Genomic DNA, 17055 nt, shown 5'->3' with positions numbered 1-17055 from the left:
AGACACAGTGGCTACCAGCCCCCACAGCAGAGCCCAGTGCTTACTGAGCCCGTCATCCTCTCCGGTTTGTATGGAAATGTAGCCAAGCAAGGACATGTGCATTTTACAGATGGAGACAATGAGGCACAGAGAGCTTCAGAAACTCATCTGTGGTCACAGAGCCACCTCCTGTCAAGTTCACACCTAGATCCATGTGACGTCAAAGCCTGGACTTTCCAACCACCACCAACACACACACACACACACACGCACGCACACACACACACACCATCAGAGGGAGCACGGAGGCTCCAGTCCCCTCCCTTCTCTCCTCCACCCAATAACCAAGAAATGTGCTTCCTGACTTTCCTGCTGGCGGCTGGAGACCAAGCTCCTCAGCCTATCCTGTAGGTAGCCATCTCTCGGTCCCTCCTGTGCTCCCCTTAGGCAAAGAGGGACTCCTCGGGCTCTGCCTGAACTATTCAAAGCGCCCCTGGGTCAGAGGGGAGAACACAGCCCTGCAGAGCCCTCCCTGTCTAACAGTGGAGGCAAGGTACGGAGCCTTGCAGGGAACAGCAACATCGACGAGAAAACCTCAGCGGACCAGAAAAACTTACAGCTTCTCTTGACTTTAACCCGCTTGAGACAGAGTCACCATCTATTTTTAAATAACTATTACAAACTTTAAAAATTATAACAACAGCAGCTCACGAGTCTCGCACGTTCAATATCGTGTCCTAAAACACATGTAGCTTTCTGCATTCCTTACAACAACCCTATGCCCTGAGAGTGATTTTTATGAGCCCAGTTCCCCGATAGTGACTCACGAATAAAGGATGTGTGCTCATGTTCAGGGTGGGTGAGGAAGTGGGACGCTCGTTGTTCCGGAGGCTGAAAATCCCCAGAGGCCTGATGGGAAGGGCGCTGGTGCCAAAAGCGAGGGGAAGCAGGCTGGGAGGGCACTGCCCTGGGAAAAAGACCAGCGGGGCACCTGGTCAGGGCTGCAGAGATGCTCTGGGGTCTGGCTGGAGGAGGACTCATTAGCCCCCGATGTCTAGACCAGCATGTCTGATTTCCACCAGGACACAGCTGCTACAAGGTGCCCTGATGATTCCTGCTAAAATCTCAGGTCTCTGGTGGGTTCTCTTGGCTTTTAACTGACCTGAGTGAGACCTAACAAAATGTTTTTTAATAACAATAATAAATTTGAAATAGCAACCACTAAGATGCTTATTAAGCATTTAATATGTTGTACGTGTTTTACCTCTTTTAATGCCCCCCAAAACCCTTATTGATGAAAAAAGCCAGGCACAGAGAGGTTAAGTAATCTGCCCCAGGTCTTCTCTTTGTAAGGGATAAGTGAACAAACGCATGATGAATGCACTGACAGTCTAGATCAGTGGTCCCCAAAGCTTTAGCCTGAATCAGAATCATGAGGAGGGCCCGTTAAAACACACACACTGGGCCCCACTCCCGGAGTTTCTGAGGATTTGAATTTCTAACAAGTTCCCAGGTGATGCTGATGCTGCTGGTCTGGGAAGAACACTTTGAGAACCAATGTTCTAGACAAGGGATCAGCCAATTTTATGAAAGGGCCGCAACAGTAAATATTTTATGTTTTGTGGATCGAGAGGCAAAATCAAGGCTATTATATAGGTGCTCATATAACCATTGTAAATGTAACCACTTAAAGATATAAAATCTGTTCTTAGCTCTCAGGCCCCAACAAAACAGATGGCAGGTGAAGTTGCCTTGTGGTCCAGACTCTAATTTCTGGTCTGGGCTCCCCCCTTTTCCCCCATCCCACACCAGTTTTCCTGTTTTTCTTTAGGTCCCAGCTGCCTAATGGCCGAGTCAGAAAAGTGCCCCTCAGCTTCGGCTGCTGAGAGTTTGACCAACGTCCAGCACAGGCCACAGAATAGCAGTGACTGTGGGAGAAATGCCACTACGGGAAAAACCTCCCCCCCCCAGCTGGCCCCAAACCTCGGACACTCACAGGCATCCTGGTCACCATGGATTTGGAATGTGTCATGTGGATGTCTGGAAACTGATCATTTGTTTGATTTTTCCTGGGGCAGATGACTTTAAAAGTTCTCTATTTAGTATCGTTTTCTTTGGGAGTAGAGGATTCTCATAGCTTTTTGCAAATAGTTAACGATGATAATAAAGACATCAAATTAGTGTCACGGGCTTTAAAAGTACATAATTCTTTGCATATTTTCGACCCCAAAGTGGAAGATCTGGTACTAAGGTTATTCTGTATTTATAAGGAGTTATCTATCAGAGGGTTTCGTGTTCTGAATTGTCTCCATGGGCTTCCAATCTTCCAAGCATCCACTTCTGTCCCCAGGGATTAAAAAGCAGGGGAAGAAACCACAAGCCTCCTGCAGAGAACAACCTCTCCATTTGCCCCCGGGATGCGCACAAAATGAATGGTGTGGAGGAGACATTCCGATAACCACGCTCAACCACTGCCGGGTGTTCCGATGATGACCTTGAGTGGTCCGTGCACTCCCACAGCTATCGGAGATGTGTCAAGAATTCCCTGACTCATTCCAGTTATAGAAAACATGACTCAGAGCCGGTGTCTATGCTGGATCTGCTGGGCATAACAAGGTAAGCATTACTGCTTTTCATGGCATGCCTGGAGAGTTCTGCAATATGCATAAATCCGCTCCGAAGGTCTCCAGCAGGGTCTAAACAGGCTGGCGATATGTTCCCCACAGTGCACTCCTCATGAAGGTTTAAATGCTTTTCCACCGTGATAACACCCTATACCGCGCTCCATGGCACAGAACTAAAAAGCTGACACCCCAACCCACTACCAGTGTGTGCCCCTCTACGTCCTGAAAAAAAAAATGAGATGGAGGCAAGGACGGAAAAGGAGAGTATCAATCACTGCATTCAAGCACGCACACTCTCTTCGCTATTAGTGAGACTCCGGCAGAGCCGGTTCCCGGGGTTTCTCAACCTTTCACACATGGGCACCCAATGCTGGGAAGTGGGGGGCTGCAGCGGAAAGCTCCCTGGAGGATCAGAGGAACGGGCCTCTCCAGGAGAGTCCTAGGAGGTGGTGACTGCCAAATGCCGGCCATTCCTCTTCCCCTGCTAAGGTCCATGATCCCTTATTCAAAACCCTTGGGGCCAGATGGGCTGGAATTCAAAACGTAATCTGGAAAGCAGAATGGCGGTTAGTCGGGGAGAGAGACAAAGGAGCTGTTTAATGGGTGTAGAGTTTCCGTTTTGCAAGATGGAGCGCTGTAGAGACTGGCTGCACCACAACGTGAATGTAACACCATGAACTGTACAGTTAAAAAGGGCTAAGATGGTAAATTTTATGTTACGTGTGTTTTGCCACAATTAAAAAAAAAATAACTTGGGTCATACACTCTATTAGTGAACACCCCTATGGGGTCTAGGGGAGCATCCTGACAACACAACAAACTGTACACCTAGTCTCACTAAGATAAATACAAGTTATAAGCAGCCTCGTATCAATTTGGGTTGCATTCTGCCAAGTAAGGTTGCTAACCACTAAACTACTTTTGGATTTCAGGGATCTCTGGGCTTTGGACTGGTAGCTCAAGAACTGTGAGCCTGTAGCTCACGGATTCCACCCCACCCCATTTGGGTATGAAGTTTTCATTAACCACTGTTTACAGATGACAAAACAGAAATAAGAAGCAAGGAGAGTAGGAAAACAGGCACCTGCCCAAGTCACCTGCCAGCTAGCTGGAATTCGGATCGGCCTGATTCTACGGCTGAGGCTTCACCTTGACCCCAGGCTACCACGGGCACAGATGTGATCAACAAACTACGGAATTCTACAGAAGTCCCTGGAAACATGAAGACAGCATCCAAGAGAGCTCAGCCCCATAGCGGTGTTGGTGGAAGGTGCGTGAGATGCAGCCATCTGGGGGTTTTGATCATGGCCCCTCCCCCTGGACAGGCCAGGACTGCTCTCCCCAGCCCCTGATTCACATCCCCCTCTGAGCCAGAATCACGAGCAGGATGAACCACTGCTCTGTCCCCAGAGACTGTCCTTTGATTGTTTGTTACTGAAGTACAGAATAACTCCCATCAGTTGGCTCTCGAACCCCCTTCCCCTCGACACTAACAGTCTGCTTTCAATTGGGATTGTTCCCCAGAACTAAGGTGTGCAATTGAGAAGCATCTTTGATTCTCTCAGCCTGGCACAGCTCCTGCGTATTCCCGGGAGAAACAAGACCAAAAGGGGTCTGAAGCCGGACAGAACTAGCCAGATAAAAGCCTTTGGCTCTCTCTCTATGGGGCGCCTGGGTAGTGCAGTCGTTAAGCGTCTGCTTTTGGCTCAGGGCGTGATCCCGGCGTTCCGGGATCAAGTCCCACATCGGGCTCCCCAGCTGAGAGTCTGCTTCTTCCTCTCCCACTCCCCTGCTGTGTTCCCTCTCTCGCTGGCTGTCTCTCTCTGTGTCAAATAAATAAATAAAATCTTAAAAAAAAAAAAAAAAAAGCCTTTGGCTCTCGTCTCTGCTGTCTGACGTCCCTGTCCTGTCCTTTGGTGAGGAGTGGTTCTTAGCTGCCGAAATTCTATCGCTCTGCGTTGGTACCAGACCCGCATTCACAGCTCCTGTCTACCGCACACCAACGTTAGCACCCTGGGGAAGCCACGGTGGGTCCCGTGTCCCGTCACGGCGCTGGCTGCCAGGGAGGGACAGAGCCGTCAGCAGTGACTCCGCGCTCGGGATCCCACCAGGAGAAAGCTCTGGTGTCCAGAGGTTATGGAACACAAGCCATCTGCCCCCGTCTGTGGAAATTCCGCAGCAGGATTCCCTCAGAAGCGCGGCGGCTATGGTGCTAGCCACAGGCCCTGTTCCTAGCCAAGCTCTCAGCCAGGGAAAGCGTTTTTCCGAGGGGCCTGGACTCGCCCTCGGCTCAATGAAACAAAGAACTCCTCTGTTGACTAAGAGAAGACGCGGGGCTTTCAACACAGTGTATTTAACGAGACGGAAAGAACTTCCATAAAATCCTGAGTCATCACAGCTGAGCAAGCTGTCCGCCTCCTGGAGCCAATGGTGTGCAATATGTGTGTTTAAACACACACCTACACACCACACACACACCACACACGTAAACACACACATACACATACCACACACACCACACATAATCACATACCTACATACCACACACGCCACACATGTAAACACACACATACACATACCACACATAGTCACACACCTACACACACCACACACGTAAACACACGTGTACACATACTACACATACACACACATACACACATAATCACACCTACACACCACACACACCACACATGTAAACACACGTGTACACATACTACACACACATAATCACACACCTACACACCACACACACATAAACACACGTGTACACGTACTACACACACATACACAATCACACCTACACACCACACACACCACACATGTAAACACACGCGTACACATACTACACATACACACATAATCACACCTACACACCACACACACCACACATGTAAACACACGTGTACACATACTACACATACACACATACACACATAATCACGCCTACACACCACACACACATACACACATAATCACACATACACACCCCTCACCCAGGTTAAATTTAGCTAAAACGTGAAGTCCTGAACCTAGAATAACAATCCCACTGTATCTGACGTCACTCAAACACATGTGGAGTCTTTTTAATCAAGCACCCCATTTCAAGAGACGTGTGTGTGAGTGTGTGTGTGTGTGAGAGAGAGAGAGAGAGAGAGAGAAAGAGGGATGGAAGCTGGATAAGTAGGTCCTCTAATCTTACTACAACATCACATTCTCCCCTCTCTCCAAGGCGTTAGGGACCCTGGGTCCAAATTCAGTCTCCGGACCGCCCCTTCTTCCCTCCGATGCTCCAGCTGGTGCTGACACAGCAGACACATCCAGTAACTCAGGGCGCCGAGGTCCTGCTGTCTCAGCTGCAGAGCCTGACATGGCAGCCCCAGCCGGCCTCCGAGGTCAACAGCCTGTGCACCGAAGTTTTAGGTCTGGCAGTCTGCGATGGGGCAAGCGTGTAAAGGAGGCGGAAGGCCCAGAAGGAGAATGGCCCACGGCAGCCCTGCCCTGGGGACACTGGAGAGATGGGTCACACTCTTTGCCTTTCAGGGGTGAGCCGCCAGTGAATACAAACCCACCTGACGGATTATAAACCACACTGTATGAGTAAAGAATGTCACCATTGCTTTGCTTCGAGATACTGCAGAATAAAAACAGAAACAGACTCAGAACATAGGAGAGTGAGAAGAATCCACAAAGATCTTCCAAGCCCCTCATCTTACTGATGAGGAAACAGAGGCCACGGTTCATACCCCGTGTCCCAGGTAGGGAGGGACAGAGGGGGCACAGAATGCGGTTCTCCTGATTTCCACTCCATTCTTCTCTCAACTCTACTATGAAAGAAAAATGTAAAACTCATTTGCTTATATGTGAGCACAACTAAAAATAATGATTAATAATTATTACTTTTCATCGATGGCTAATTCTACAGCAATCTCAAGCATATCGTGCACATGTGTCAGATTCACTTTAATTTTTTGCCAGCAGAGCAACTCTAAACCCAGGGCCATGATTTGCAGACTGCAACACAAAAGGAAAACATAGGGCCCTGGGCAGGGGTAGAGAAGTCAATCTTTCCTTTACGGCCTGAGACCTCAAGCCACCCCGGTGGGTGACCTCATGGGATTGCAAACACCACACCAGATGTTCAGTAGCTGAATGAGAAGTGGACAAGCGGTCCCTTCCAGGTCACCTACCAAATGCCAGCTTAGGAAGGAGAGGACTGCTGCCACGCCTTCTCCCCAGACACTGTAGGACGCTCACTCCTGAACCTCCCCCTCTGCGTGCACAGGCTCCCCCTGGGGGTGGAAGACAGCCACGGGAGCAGGTCTCCCCACATTGATGTGCCCTGGTCACTGGCCCAGACAGGGTCACAGTGGTAATGGAGTCATAGTGGAAAGTAAAGGTGGCCGAGAACCCATCCTGGGAAGGCAGGGGGGTGGCAAGAGGCAAAAACACGTAAGAGCTGAGGCTCCAAGCACACAGCACAAGCTCCACTGTCTGATCAGACTTCACTTGCAAAGCACAAAGTCAAAGATAAAATCATTAAGAATTTCAAGATGGCTACCACGGAGCGCTGCTCTTCTGACTATGACTCTGTGTGGCTGCACCAGTCACACACCTTAAAGCCAGTCCTGACTAACCCTTATTGTTGTGTGTACAGTCTTCTTTTGCTCACACAGCATAACCAACTCCGCACATGTTCAAAGAACTAGGGGATCACTGTGCGGGTAAACTAACAAGTCACTGCTGCGTTAATCTGCTAGGGCCACCAGAATAAACTACCACAGGCTGAGTAGCTTAAACAGCAGAAATTTATTTCCTCACAATCCTGAAGGCCAGGAGTCCAAGATCAGGGTGTTAGCAGCCTGCTTTCTTTCTGAGGACTTTCTTCTTGGCGTGTAGATGGTCGTCCTACCCCTGTGTCTTCACATGGTCTTCCCTGTGTGTGTCTAGGTTCAAATACCCTTTTTTTCTAAGGACACCATATGGAATTAGGACCCACCTTAACGACCATATTTTAATTACTTCTTTAAAGATCCTATCTCCAAATATAGTCACATTCTGAGGTACCAAGGGTTAGAACTTCAACAATGAAATTTGGGGGGACACAATATAATCCCTAATAGGCACCATTCCTCAAATGCTGATGTTCTGTAGAAGTGATCTTGGCGAAAATGGCTCCCTAAGAATTTATACCCAGTCTATGGCTTCCCTCAGACAGACCTTCTCTAACCCTCCTGATCATATTGGGTTCCTCTTCTATACACTCTTCTGGCATTTGTCACAATGTTCACATGTACTATTTTTACAATTTTTGTTAAGTTCTCCTCCTACAATCTTGTAAGTGCATGAGGGCAGGTCCAACTTGCCACGTTCAGAGCTGTGTCACTTAGTATCTGGCCCATAGAAAGCATCAAATTAATATATCCTGAAGGAAGGAAGGTCAACCAATGACACACAAACTCATGTAAATTAAATTCTGGAACTTTCTCATCTTTGGCTTATTGGCCCAGAAAGCACCCTAGGGATCCACTTTTCTGCCTTTGGAGGAGAGGATTCGAAGCATAAAATGCATTCATAATTTCCTCAAATATTTGATTTCAAATCTAACAAGTAAACTTCCTTCCCCATAAAGAAACAATTTCATGGTTATTTATGAGACTTCCAGCTGCTGCACAGAAATGGGACTATGTGGGGGTGGGAATGTTTGTTTTCCCAAACACCGACATTAATCAAGCCATGGGACAAATACATAGTTAACATTAACTGCTGCCCAAAGAACACATTCGCCTTGCCTCATTGACTCAGAGCACTCTTGGAAAGCTTGGACCCCCAGCCCTGGTGAGATAAGTGTCCGCTCACACCTGCAGGACCCTACACATCGTTCACTCATTCAATGACAAACATATATCAACAAACAATTATTAGGCATCCGACACTGGGCTCGATATTTAGGACACAAGTATCCTTGGTACGAGGATGAGTCTGGTAGTGGAAACAGAATACAAGTTCAGTAGGATAATCACTAATGAAGCCATGATTCATCATTTACTCACTCATTCACTCCACATTTCCTAGGTGCTTACTATGGCAGGCTCTGTGCTAGGCAGCTGGGATACAGCAGAGAACAAAAGTGAGGAAGTGTGTGCCCTGAGGGAGCCTACATTCTAGGTGGGAGAAGACAGACAATAAATGAATACACAGATAAGTGATATCAGGTGACGACAAATGCTCTGAAAAGAGAAAAAGCAGGATACATGGCGTGCACAGTGACAGCTACTTTCGATGGTGATCAGAAAGGCTTCTCTGACTGGGTGAATCTGAGCAGTGACCTGAGCTGGGAGAGAATAAGCCACAAGGAAATGGCTGGGGGGGAAGGGTTCCAGCATGAGGGAACAGTAAATGCATAAGCCCTGAGGCGAGCCCATCTGAAGGAACATCTAGGGGGCAGGGAAGGAGACGGAGGTGGGGGGGGCAGGAAGGTAGAAGTCTCCAGGGGCCACATCCAAATGCAGGGTGAGCTCAAGAAAGGGACTCATTGGTCCTCCTAGGGCCAAACATGTAGGGGGAGGGGAACTCACAAGGAAGCAGCTTTTGAAACAAGACTGAAAGGATGCCCAAAATTTGCCTCATAGACCAGCCGAGAACTGTCCTCCCAACTCTCCACAGGAAGCTGAAAATCTGTTCAGGTTCAGAGGCCAGCATTCGGGATGCTAGTGACTGACTCGGCCCTCTCATCTTCCAAGGCATTTGCTCTTCTTTGCCTCTCCCTGGAGAGCACCCCTCTCCCGCCTGCTTTAGGCTCCCAGGCCTCCATCGCTACATTCCCACCTGGGTCAGTATTCTGTTCACGACTGCATCCCCGGTTCCTAGAACAGTGCCCGGTGCAGGGGAAGAGCTTGCTGAGGGAATGAATGTTGCTTGCTTTCTCTTACCCATCCCTCCTCTTCTTTTCTCTAAAATCAAAATTTGAAGTAGTCACTTTCAGCTACAACCTCAGGCCAAGAGTCCCAACCACGGCCACATTTGGTCTCCGACCACCAGGCATCAGCATTTATCTACTAAATTTCCTCAGGAAAATCTGGGTATTATCAGAGGTTAAACAGGTTCCATAGAGCTAAATACAAGTATGTAATAAGCTGCCAAATGCATGAGAGGGTCCGTAAACCCGAACTTACAAGTTCAACATTGCCGAGTTCCTGCCCTGGTAGGGAACTCGGTCAGACCTTGGAGACACGCTTATGAATAAGCAGACATGATTCCTGTCCTCATTGAGCTTACGGTGCTGAGAAGACACAGACAGATATTCATCATATGATAAAGCCTGACGTAGGAGAACGAGCTGGTGTTAAGAGTCAGAGGAGAGGCATCTAAGACAGATGGAGCCAAGAAGGTTTTCTAAAGGAAGCCATCCGTGAGTCCTAAAGCTGAACAGAAGTAACTCAGTAAAGCTTCTGGGGAAAACACGTTTCAGGCAGAAGGAACCTAAAGGCAAGGGCTAGAGGCAAGGGAAAGCAAGGCTTCTTTGAGGAATAAAAGCTAGTTCAGAATGGCAAATGCTATGTTTGGAGTGCTATGCTCCAGATAGATATGGTACGTTTGGAAAGTAGGAGCCTATGGCCCGGAAATGGTGATGGAACAAGGCAAAGAACTGCCAAGTAGTGAGGAAATGTAGGGCAGGGAGTACGCGGTGAGGTCTGGCTAATGACGAAAGGCTCTGACTGGATCAGGGAGTATCTCAGAGCTACTGAGCTACTCCGGTGCTGAGGCACCTCGTGCTTTGAGCCCCCATTGTCTTGATCTTAGATTTTACTAAGCAAACAAAAGAAACTGGGTTATCACTTTCTCTTTCTACATTTACCTATTATGTATTTCCCCGAATCCTCCCCAACAGTCCTCTCATCCCTCACATTGGTAAAAGCTCGAAGCGCTTTCCAATCTTTCCACCAGTTCTGAAAGCAGACAATCCAAAGCAACATGCCACCTCACTAAAAGAAAAACAGCACAGAACAACGGTTAAAACGTTAACTACCTCACAGCAAAGTCAGGTATGGATCACTGTGAAGCGGCCATAATCATGAGGCGATCAGGTAATCAGGAAATTCAAGATAAGTCTCGGGCAGGTTGTACTAAGAAAGTTTGCTGTTAGCCAAAACAAATAAACAAACAAAACAAAATAAAACAAACAAACAAAACTTGTGCACTTTAGACCCAGTATGGAGCATGATAATGAATTAGAATCAACTAACTGGATTTCCATAAGATCAGAACAACCCCCTGCACACTCTACATCGGTTAGTGATCTGATATGCTAATTATTCTAATGAGCTATTGTTAATGTTATAACATTTATAACATTTGTTAGTATGTGGCAATGTCTGTGCGTGCCATTTAAAAGGCAACTCAAAAATTTCCAAATGACTTCAATAAGAAATCTACTCAAGACTCGTTCCTCACAATATGGTAGACTAGATACTCCGAAAAACTCTCCCAGTATTAAGCCCCTGATAAGCTCTGAAAAAGGGAGGAAATCTTCAGAAGCCAAAAACAGAAAAAAGAAAGAAAGAAAAAAAGCAGAAATTCAGAGAGAAGAGCAAAAGATGGACTGTGGTGATCTTTTCTACGTGTCACTTTGGCTAGGCTGCTGTCCCCAGTGTTCAATCAAACACTAATCCGAGTGTTGCTGTGAACGGTGTCTCACAGATGTAAATTAAAGTCCTTTATCCGTTGACTTTAGTCAAGCCAAAGTAAAGAGAATTATTCTTGATAATCTGTCGGCCTGATTTAATCAGCTGACAGACCTTACGAGTAGAGCTGAGGCCTCCTAGAAGAAATTCTGCCTTGGACAGCTGCTTCAGCCTAGGCCTGCCCCTGCAGCCTGCCTTTCCTGACGCGGCCTGCCCCTGGATTTGGGATTTGCCTAGCTAGCCCCCACTACTGTGGCAACCAACTTCCTGCAATAAATCTCCTCATATACATCTCCTACTGGTTCTGCTTCTCTGGCTGAACTCTGATGGGTGCACACAGCCGACTGTGGAACTGGGGTATCTGCTGCTCACTACTTTTGCTCTGGAGGGAAAAAAAGACAAGCGTAAAAGTAAAATCAGAGACTAAGTGAAAAAGTGAACCAGAAAATGAAGAGACAAGTCAGCATACCTAAAGCTGGTTCTCTGGGTTTCCACTCTGGGAATAGGAGAGAAAACTATTCATGGAGAATCTGTAGCCACAGCCGTAGATTTGAGGCCCAACTTCACAACAAATATGTTTAAGTTCAACACTGAGCAGAGAGAGATACCACTTCCTACCCACTAGACCGGCCACATTTAAAAGTGAGGCTGGCAAGTATTGGACAGAATATGGAACAATGGGAACTCTTCACTCACCACACTTGAACAACAACTTCGGAAAATAAGTTCACATCATCCAGTAAAGCCAGATGTTTATATCCTATGAGATCCTCATACCACTACTTGGTGTGTGTGTGTGTGTGTGTGCACGTGTGTGTGTGTGTGTGTATGCACGTGTGTGTGTGTGCACACGTGTGTGTGTGTGTGTGTGTGTGTGTGTGTGTGTGTCTTTGATAACCCTATGGACTTGAATCCTAAGAGACTGTTCAAGAACAGTCTTTACAATATAATATATAATAGCTCCAAACTAGAAACAGTTCAGATCTACTCACAGGAGACTGGATCCAGTGGTACATTCACATCGTGGAATCCAATTACAGCAGGGAAAATGAATTAATTACAGCTACATGTCCCAGTACTAACATAAGGCAGAGTGACAAAAAGCCTGATACATGCATTAAGATTCCGTCTTCCTTCATGGTCTTACCATATACTATAAAAATAAAACCAGGAACAGATACCCACGTCCTAAATCCAGGCTGTCAGCTCTGAAGACCAGGAATTATAGCCTATTCACATATGAACCCACAGAACCTAGGAGAGCACAAGCCATAAAGAATATACCCAATAGATATTTGTTGAATGAATAAATTTTGAACACAAAAATGCATGCCAGGAACCAGACCCCATGTTCCTAGAGTCCTAATGCATGAAATCCCAGACTCTGATCTTACCTGTCTGGACCTCTTTCTGCCACAGATGACCCTGTAGCTGTTAGCATCTGATCTGACTAGTGTTAATTCCCCTTCCCCAGCTTCCCAAAACCATACTTCTCTTGGATACTTGCATTTAATAGTCACTCAAGTCCTAGTATATGTTCTTGACCAAAAAAAAAAAAAAAAAAAAAGCCTTCAGATAAAGGAAATTGTCACTGTCAATAAAATGAACTTCTGAAGAGTTTAATAAAATGAACTTTTGGACCATATTGATAAGGTACCCACTGTGAAACTCCTGGACACCCTTCTACGTGGGAGATCATCAAAAGTAAAGAGACACATTTCAGAGAAAAGTAATTGATGCATTTTCCTTCCTGAACTACTAGAGCACTTTTAAAGTACATCCTTTTTCAATACCAAAGGTGTTCCTGCTTTAAACATTACAAAGAACATTTTACACAAGGGGATCTTTCTTGACATAATCATAGTAATTCAACTTTGAAACACCAACTGACCTAAGTATAAAGTGTACCTTAATGTCAGCTAATGAGATGGCCACTGTCAGTTAATTCCATCATCTCTGCAGGGTAACGTGGCATAAGAACAGCACAATTACTTGTTTAGCAAGACTAAGTCCGTTTCAACATACCAAGATTTGTAAAATCCAAATGTCACGTATATTTTAAGAATATTCGCAAGCATGTTAGATTATTCTGGAATCCCTAGCTATCGTTTAGGCATTAAATCATGTTTGTTTGTCTTAGGAATAGAGATGGTCACAAACAACTGACACTTTCTCAACTTCTAGAAAATGCACATTTCTTTTTTCTTTCTATCAATGTTATGTAGATGAGAGGCTAATATACTCTAGTCTCATCTATAAGATGAGACTATGAATCACTCTTCGTTTCATTCTAATGATTTACTATATTTCTCTTTGCACCTTACACTATGTTACATATTGTTTGGGAAGGGAATTCCTATTCTCACGGGGCTCTCAACACAGCTGATAAAACAAGATTTATGTATTCCAAGAAGACGTAAAGAATAACCATGAGGGAGTATAAAGTCCAAGTATAATAGAACCTTGACTTCTAAGCTTGGCTATATTCTTTTTTTTTTTTTTAAAGATTTTATTTATTTATTCGACAGGATAGAGACAGCCAGCGAGACAGGGAACACAAGCAGGGGGAGTGGGAGAGGAAGAAGCAGGCTCATAGTGGAGGAGCCTGATGTGGGGCTCGATCCCATAACGCCGGGATCACGCCCTGAGCTGAAGGCAGACGCTTAACCGCTGTGCCACCCAGGCGCCCCTAAGCTTGGCTATATTCTGAACACCTACCACCGTGATGGTTTTGAGAGTTCACTCCCTTCTCTGAGTCACAATTGCTTCTTTGGTGAAAAAATGGGCTGCATTAGGCACTCAAAGATCCTTCCAACAGAGGTATCTATTCAATTCCGACATTGTGAGGTTTTAAGCTAGTTTAAGACAGTATCTTTTAGAAGATAGGTGTGGAGAATTCACAATGCAAAAATTGTTCCAAGTGGGATTAATCAGAGAAGGTTCCAAAGTAATGGTAAGTCTTAGGGTTGGAGGTGAATGAATAGGGAAATGATATGACAAGCACTATGGCTGAGGTATTGTTTGTGACCTAACAAGGACATGACATTAGTAAACTTCACTCCTTTCCTAGCCATTCCTTCTGCCATATGATGAACTATGCGCCATTCTCAATTCATTATTAATTAAGTCTACCTCAACAGAGAAGGTGTTCAAGGTGGGTGCATGAGGAATAGCCTAACTCATTTTACAGCACAACTGTGGCTACAGAAGCGCCTCTCTGGCCAAGTTTGCTGGCTGCCCTAGTAACTTTCTCTGCTGTACTGATGACCCAGTGATCTCAAAAATAGCCAATCACACATACAAAGTGTTATCCCATCATCCAATGTAATAGGAACTGGGAAATTCTTCAAGAGATTAGATCAGGACTAAATCTCACACAGAGACTAAGTTATCTGGATTGGCAACTTAATCAGACCATCAGAAGACTCTCTTCCCTTCTCTTAACTCTTGCTAGAAGGAGATTTAGACGGTCTGTTATCTAATTTAGGACAAAGTTGGAATAGCTTCCTAAAGTTAAGGAATGTAAGCAGCTGTCCATTTTGTGTACAGGAACATTATAGACTCAAAATTTCTTCTTGTTTACATACTCTGCTAAGATTACAGAAGAAACTCCCAGGAAAGTTACCAGGGTCTGGTATCTATCCCAGGGTCTGCGTGAAGTCAATAAAGAAATTACTTGTCCGGGGCGCCTGGGTGGCACAGCGGTTGAGCGTCTGCCTTTGGCTCAGGGCGTGATCCCGGCGTTCTGGGATCGAGCCCCACATCAGGCTCCTCCGCTATGAGCCTGCTTCTTCCCCTCCCACTCCCCCTGCTTGTGTTCCCTCTCTCGCTGGCTGTCTCTATCTCTGTCAAATAAATAAATAAAATCTTTAAAAAAAAAAAAAGAAATTACTTGTCCCCTTGTCCTCTCCTTCTCCTACTTGCAAAGTTCTGAGTCCTCTCAAGCCTTAATTAGAATTCGCCTGCTCCAATTCTTTCACTATCTATCTATTTTCCTACTGAGCTCCATGGTTCCCAAATTCTTAAGACATATAAATAATATTATGGATTCCTTTTGTTACCTGTCCCCCTGGCCCATTTTTTTTTCCTCTGAAGAAAAGAGAAATTATACAATACTTAAGAAAATGTCCCAATTTCCAGTGGCTCTTTATGCATAGATTATTATATCCTACAAATCAGAGAGAATGTGGGAATCGTAAGGAAACAACTTGGGTCAGTTCACCTCTGAAAACTATCTGAAACTGTTTAGTACAAGTCAGAGAGGACCAGTTCAGATCTCTCCTGAGCCGAGGGGCAGGGAACACACGTCAGTGAACTACAAACAAAAGACAGCCCAAACAGGCTTAGCTGAATTCATCATCTGATACTGTGTTGATATTTCCTTCAGATTCTCTTCACACATCAGTATCAGCACCATCGCACACTGAAGTCTGCCTTCCATACACAGATACGACAAGCACTTTGGTAGTATCCCACACTAAAGCAGCATAACTTTGCTAATACTAAAACTCACTGTCTTTAATTTAAACTATCGTCCTCTAAGGGATTCAAAAAGTTTAAAAAACAAACAATTCACCATTATAAATATCATGTGAATATCATCGATTAATGAGGCAAGGATGTGGGAGATGCCTTTTCCCCTTCCCATTAAGAACACAGAGAGACTAGAGTATAGAGAAGTGAAATTATTCCAACAAGGACACATACTTTGTGGCAACAGAAAGGGGGTGGAGATAACAGATTTGAGTAAGAACAGGTCATGTTGTAATAGAACAATATGGAACAAAACAGACTCCTCAATGCGGTGAGGAGATTGAAGTCACAATACCGTTTAATCCGCAGGCTGGTTCCTCCTGCTCTGGAACTCTCTGCCTCGGCTTCCTATAAATGATGTGTGGGTGGTACTCTCCCTCAGCCAGTGGATGCTTTTTGACAGGCTCAATGAAGAAGTCTCCATGTGGTAGATGGAAAAACCCAGTCTGTAAATATATGTAATACAAAGGTCTATTTGAATCAATTCAGTATCTATGCAGGGAAAATTAGTAAAGTGAAAATTACATAGATTGTGATGATCCCTTAAAACCCATAAGAGCGGTGCTTTCAAAATCTGCCATCTTGGGGTGCCTGGGTGGCTCAGTCGTTAAGCGTCTGCCTTCGGCTCAGGGCGTGATCCCAGAGCCCTGGGATCGAGCCCCGCATCGGGATCCTCCGCTAGGAGCCTGCTTCTTCCTCTCCCACTCCCCCTGCTTGTGTTCCCTCTCTCACTGGCTGTCTCTCTGTCAAATAAATAAATAAAATCTTTTTAAAAAAATCTGCCATCTTATCTCACAGAAAAGCTACACATAAATAAGTTAATGGGATGTCTTTGTAGTCATAGTTACTCTATGTTTTGGGGTCATGGATCCCTTTGAGATTCCAATGAAAAAATGTACCCCTACACATGTATCCAAAACGTGGCATGCAACACTGCAGTTCGTCCCCCTGCCCCTAAAACCCATTGCTGGGTATCTATGAATCTTCAACTAAGAACCAACGCTTCCCAGTTGCCCTATTAAGGAGTTGGTACCTATATGCCATATTCCATTGACAATTTTTTGGAACATTTACCCATACGGGGGCAGTCCAGCTAAATGCTGCTTGAAGTGTTTTTGCCACAGTGCTCTCATGGAAACAAAGAAACAAAGAAATCTGAGACTGAGTTTTCAGGAGTTCACAACGCAAAGTCCTCTGTCAGGTTCCACGAGGAGGGGGGCACTCTCATTCACAGATGT

At 45.6% G+C, this 17055-nt stretch overlaps 1 protein-coding gene across 1 annotated transcript in view; it reads right to left on the bottom strand.

Annotated features, from left to right (window-relative positions):
• Positions 1-17055, bottom strand: part of ADAMTS12 (ADAM metallopeptidase with thrombospondin type 1 motif 12) — a 288146-nt gene that overhangs the window by 160142 nt on the left and 110949 nt on the right. Inside the window, exon 3 of the mRNA XM_045787203.2 lies at positions 16113-16263. Within this exon, the coding sequence (XP_045643159.2) occupies positions 16113-16263 (151 nt within the window). The remainder of the gene's footprint in view (positions 1-16112; positions 16264-17055) is intronic.

The sequence above is a fragment of the Ursus americanus genome, chromosome 15 (assembly GCF_024610735.1).
Source record: "Ursus americanus isolate L20-20 chromosome 15, mUrsAme1.1.p, whole genome shotgun sequence".
NCBI lineage: Eukaryota > Metazoa > Chordata > Mammalia > Carnivora > Ursidae > Ursus > Ursus americanus.
The sequence above is the reverse complement of the archived record's forward strand: the minus strand, read 5'-3'. Positions and strand labels throughout refer to the sequence as shown.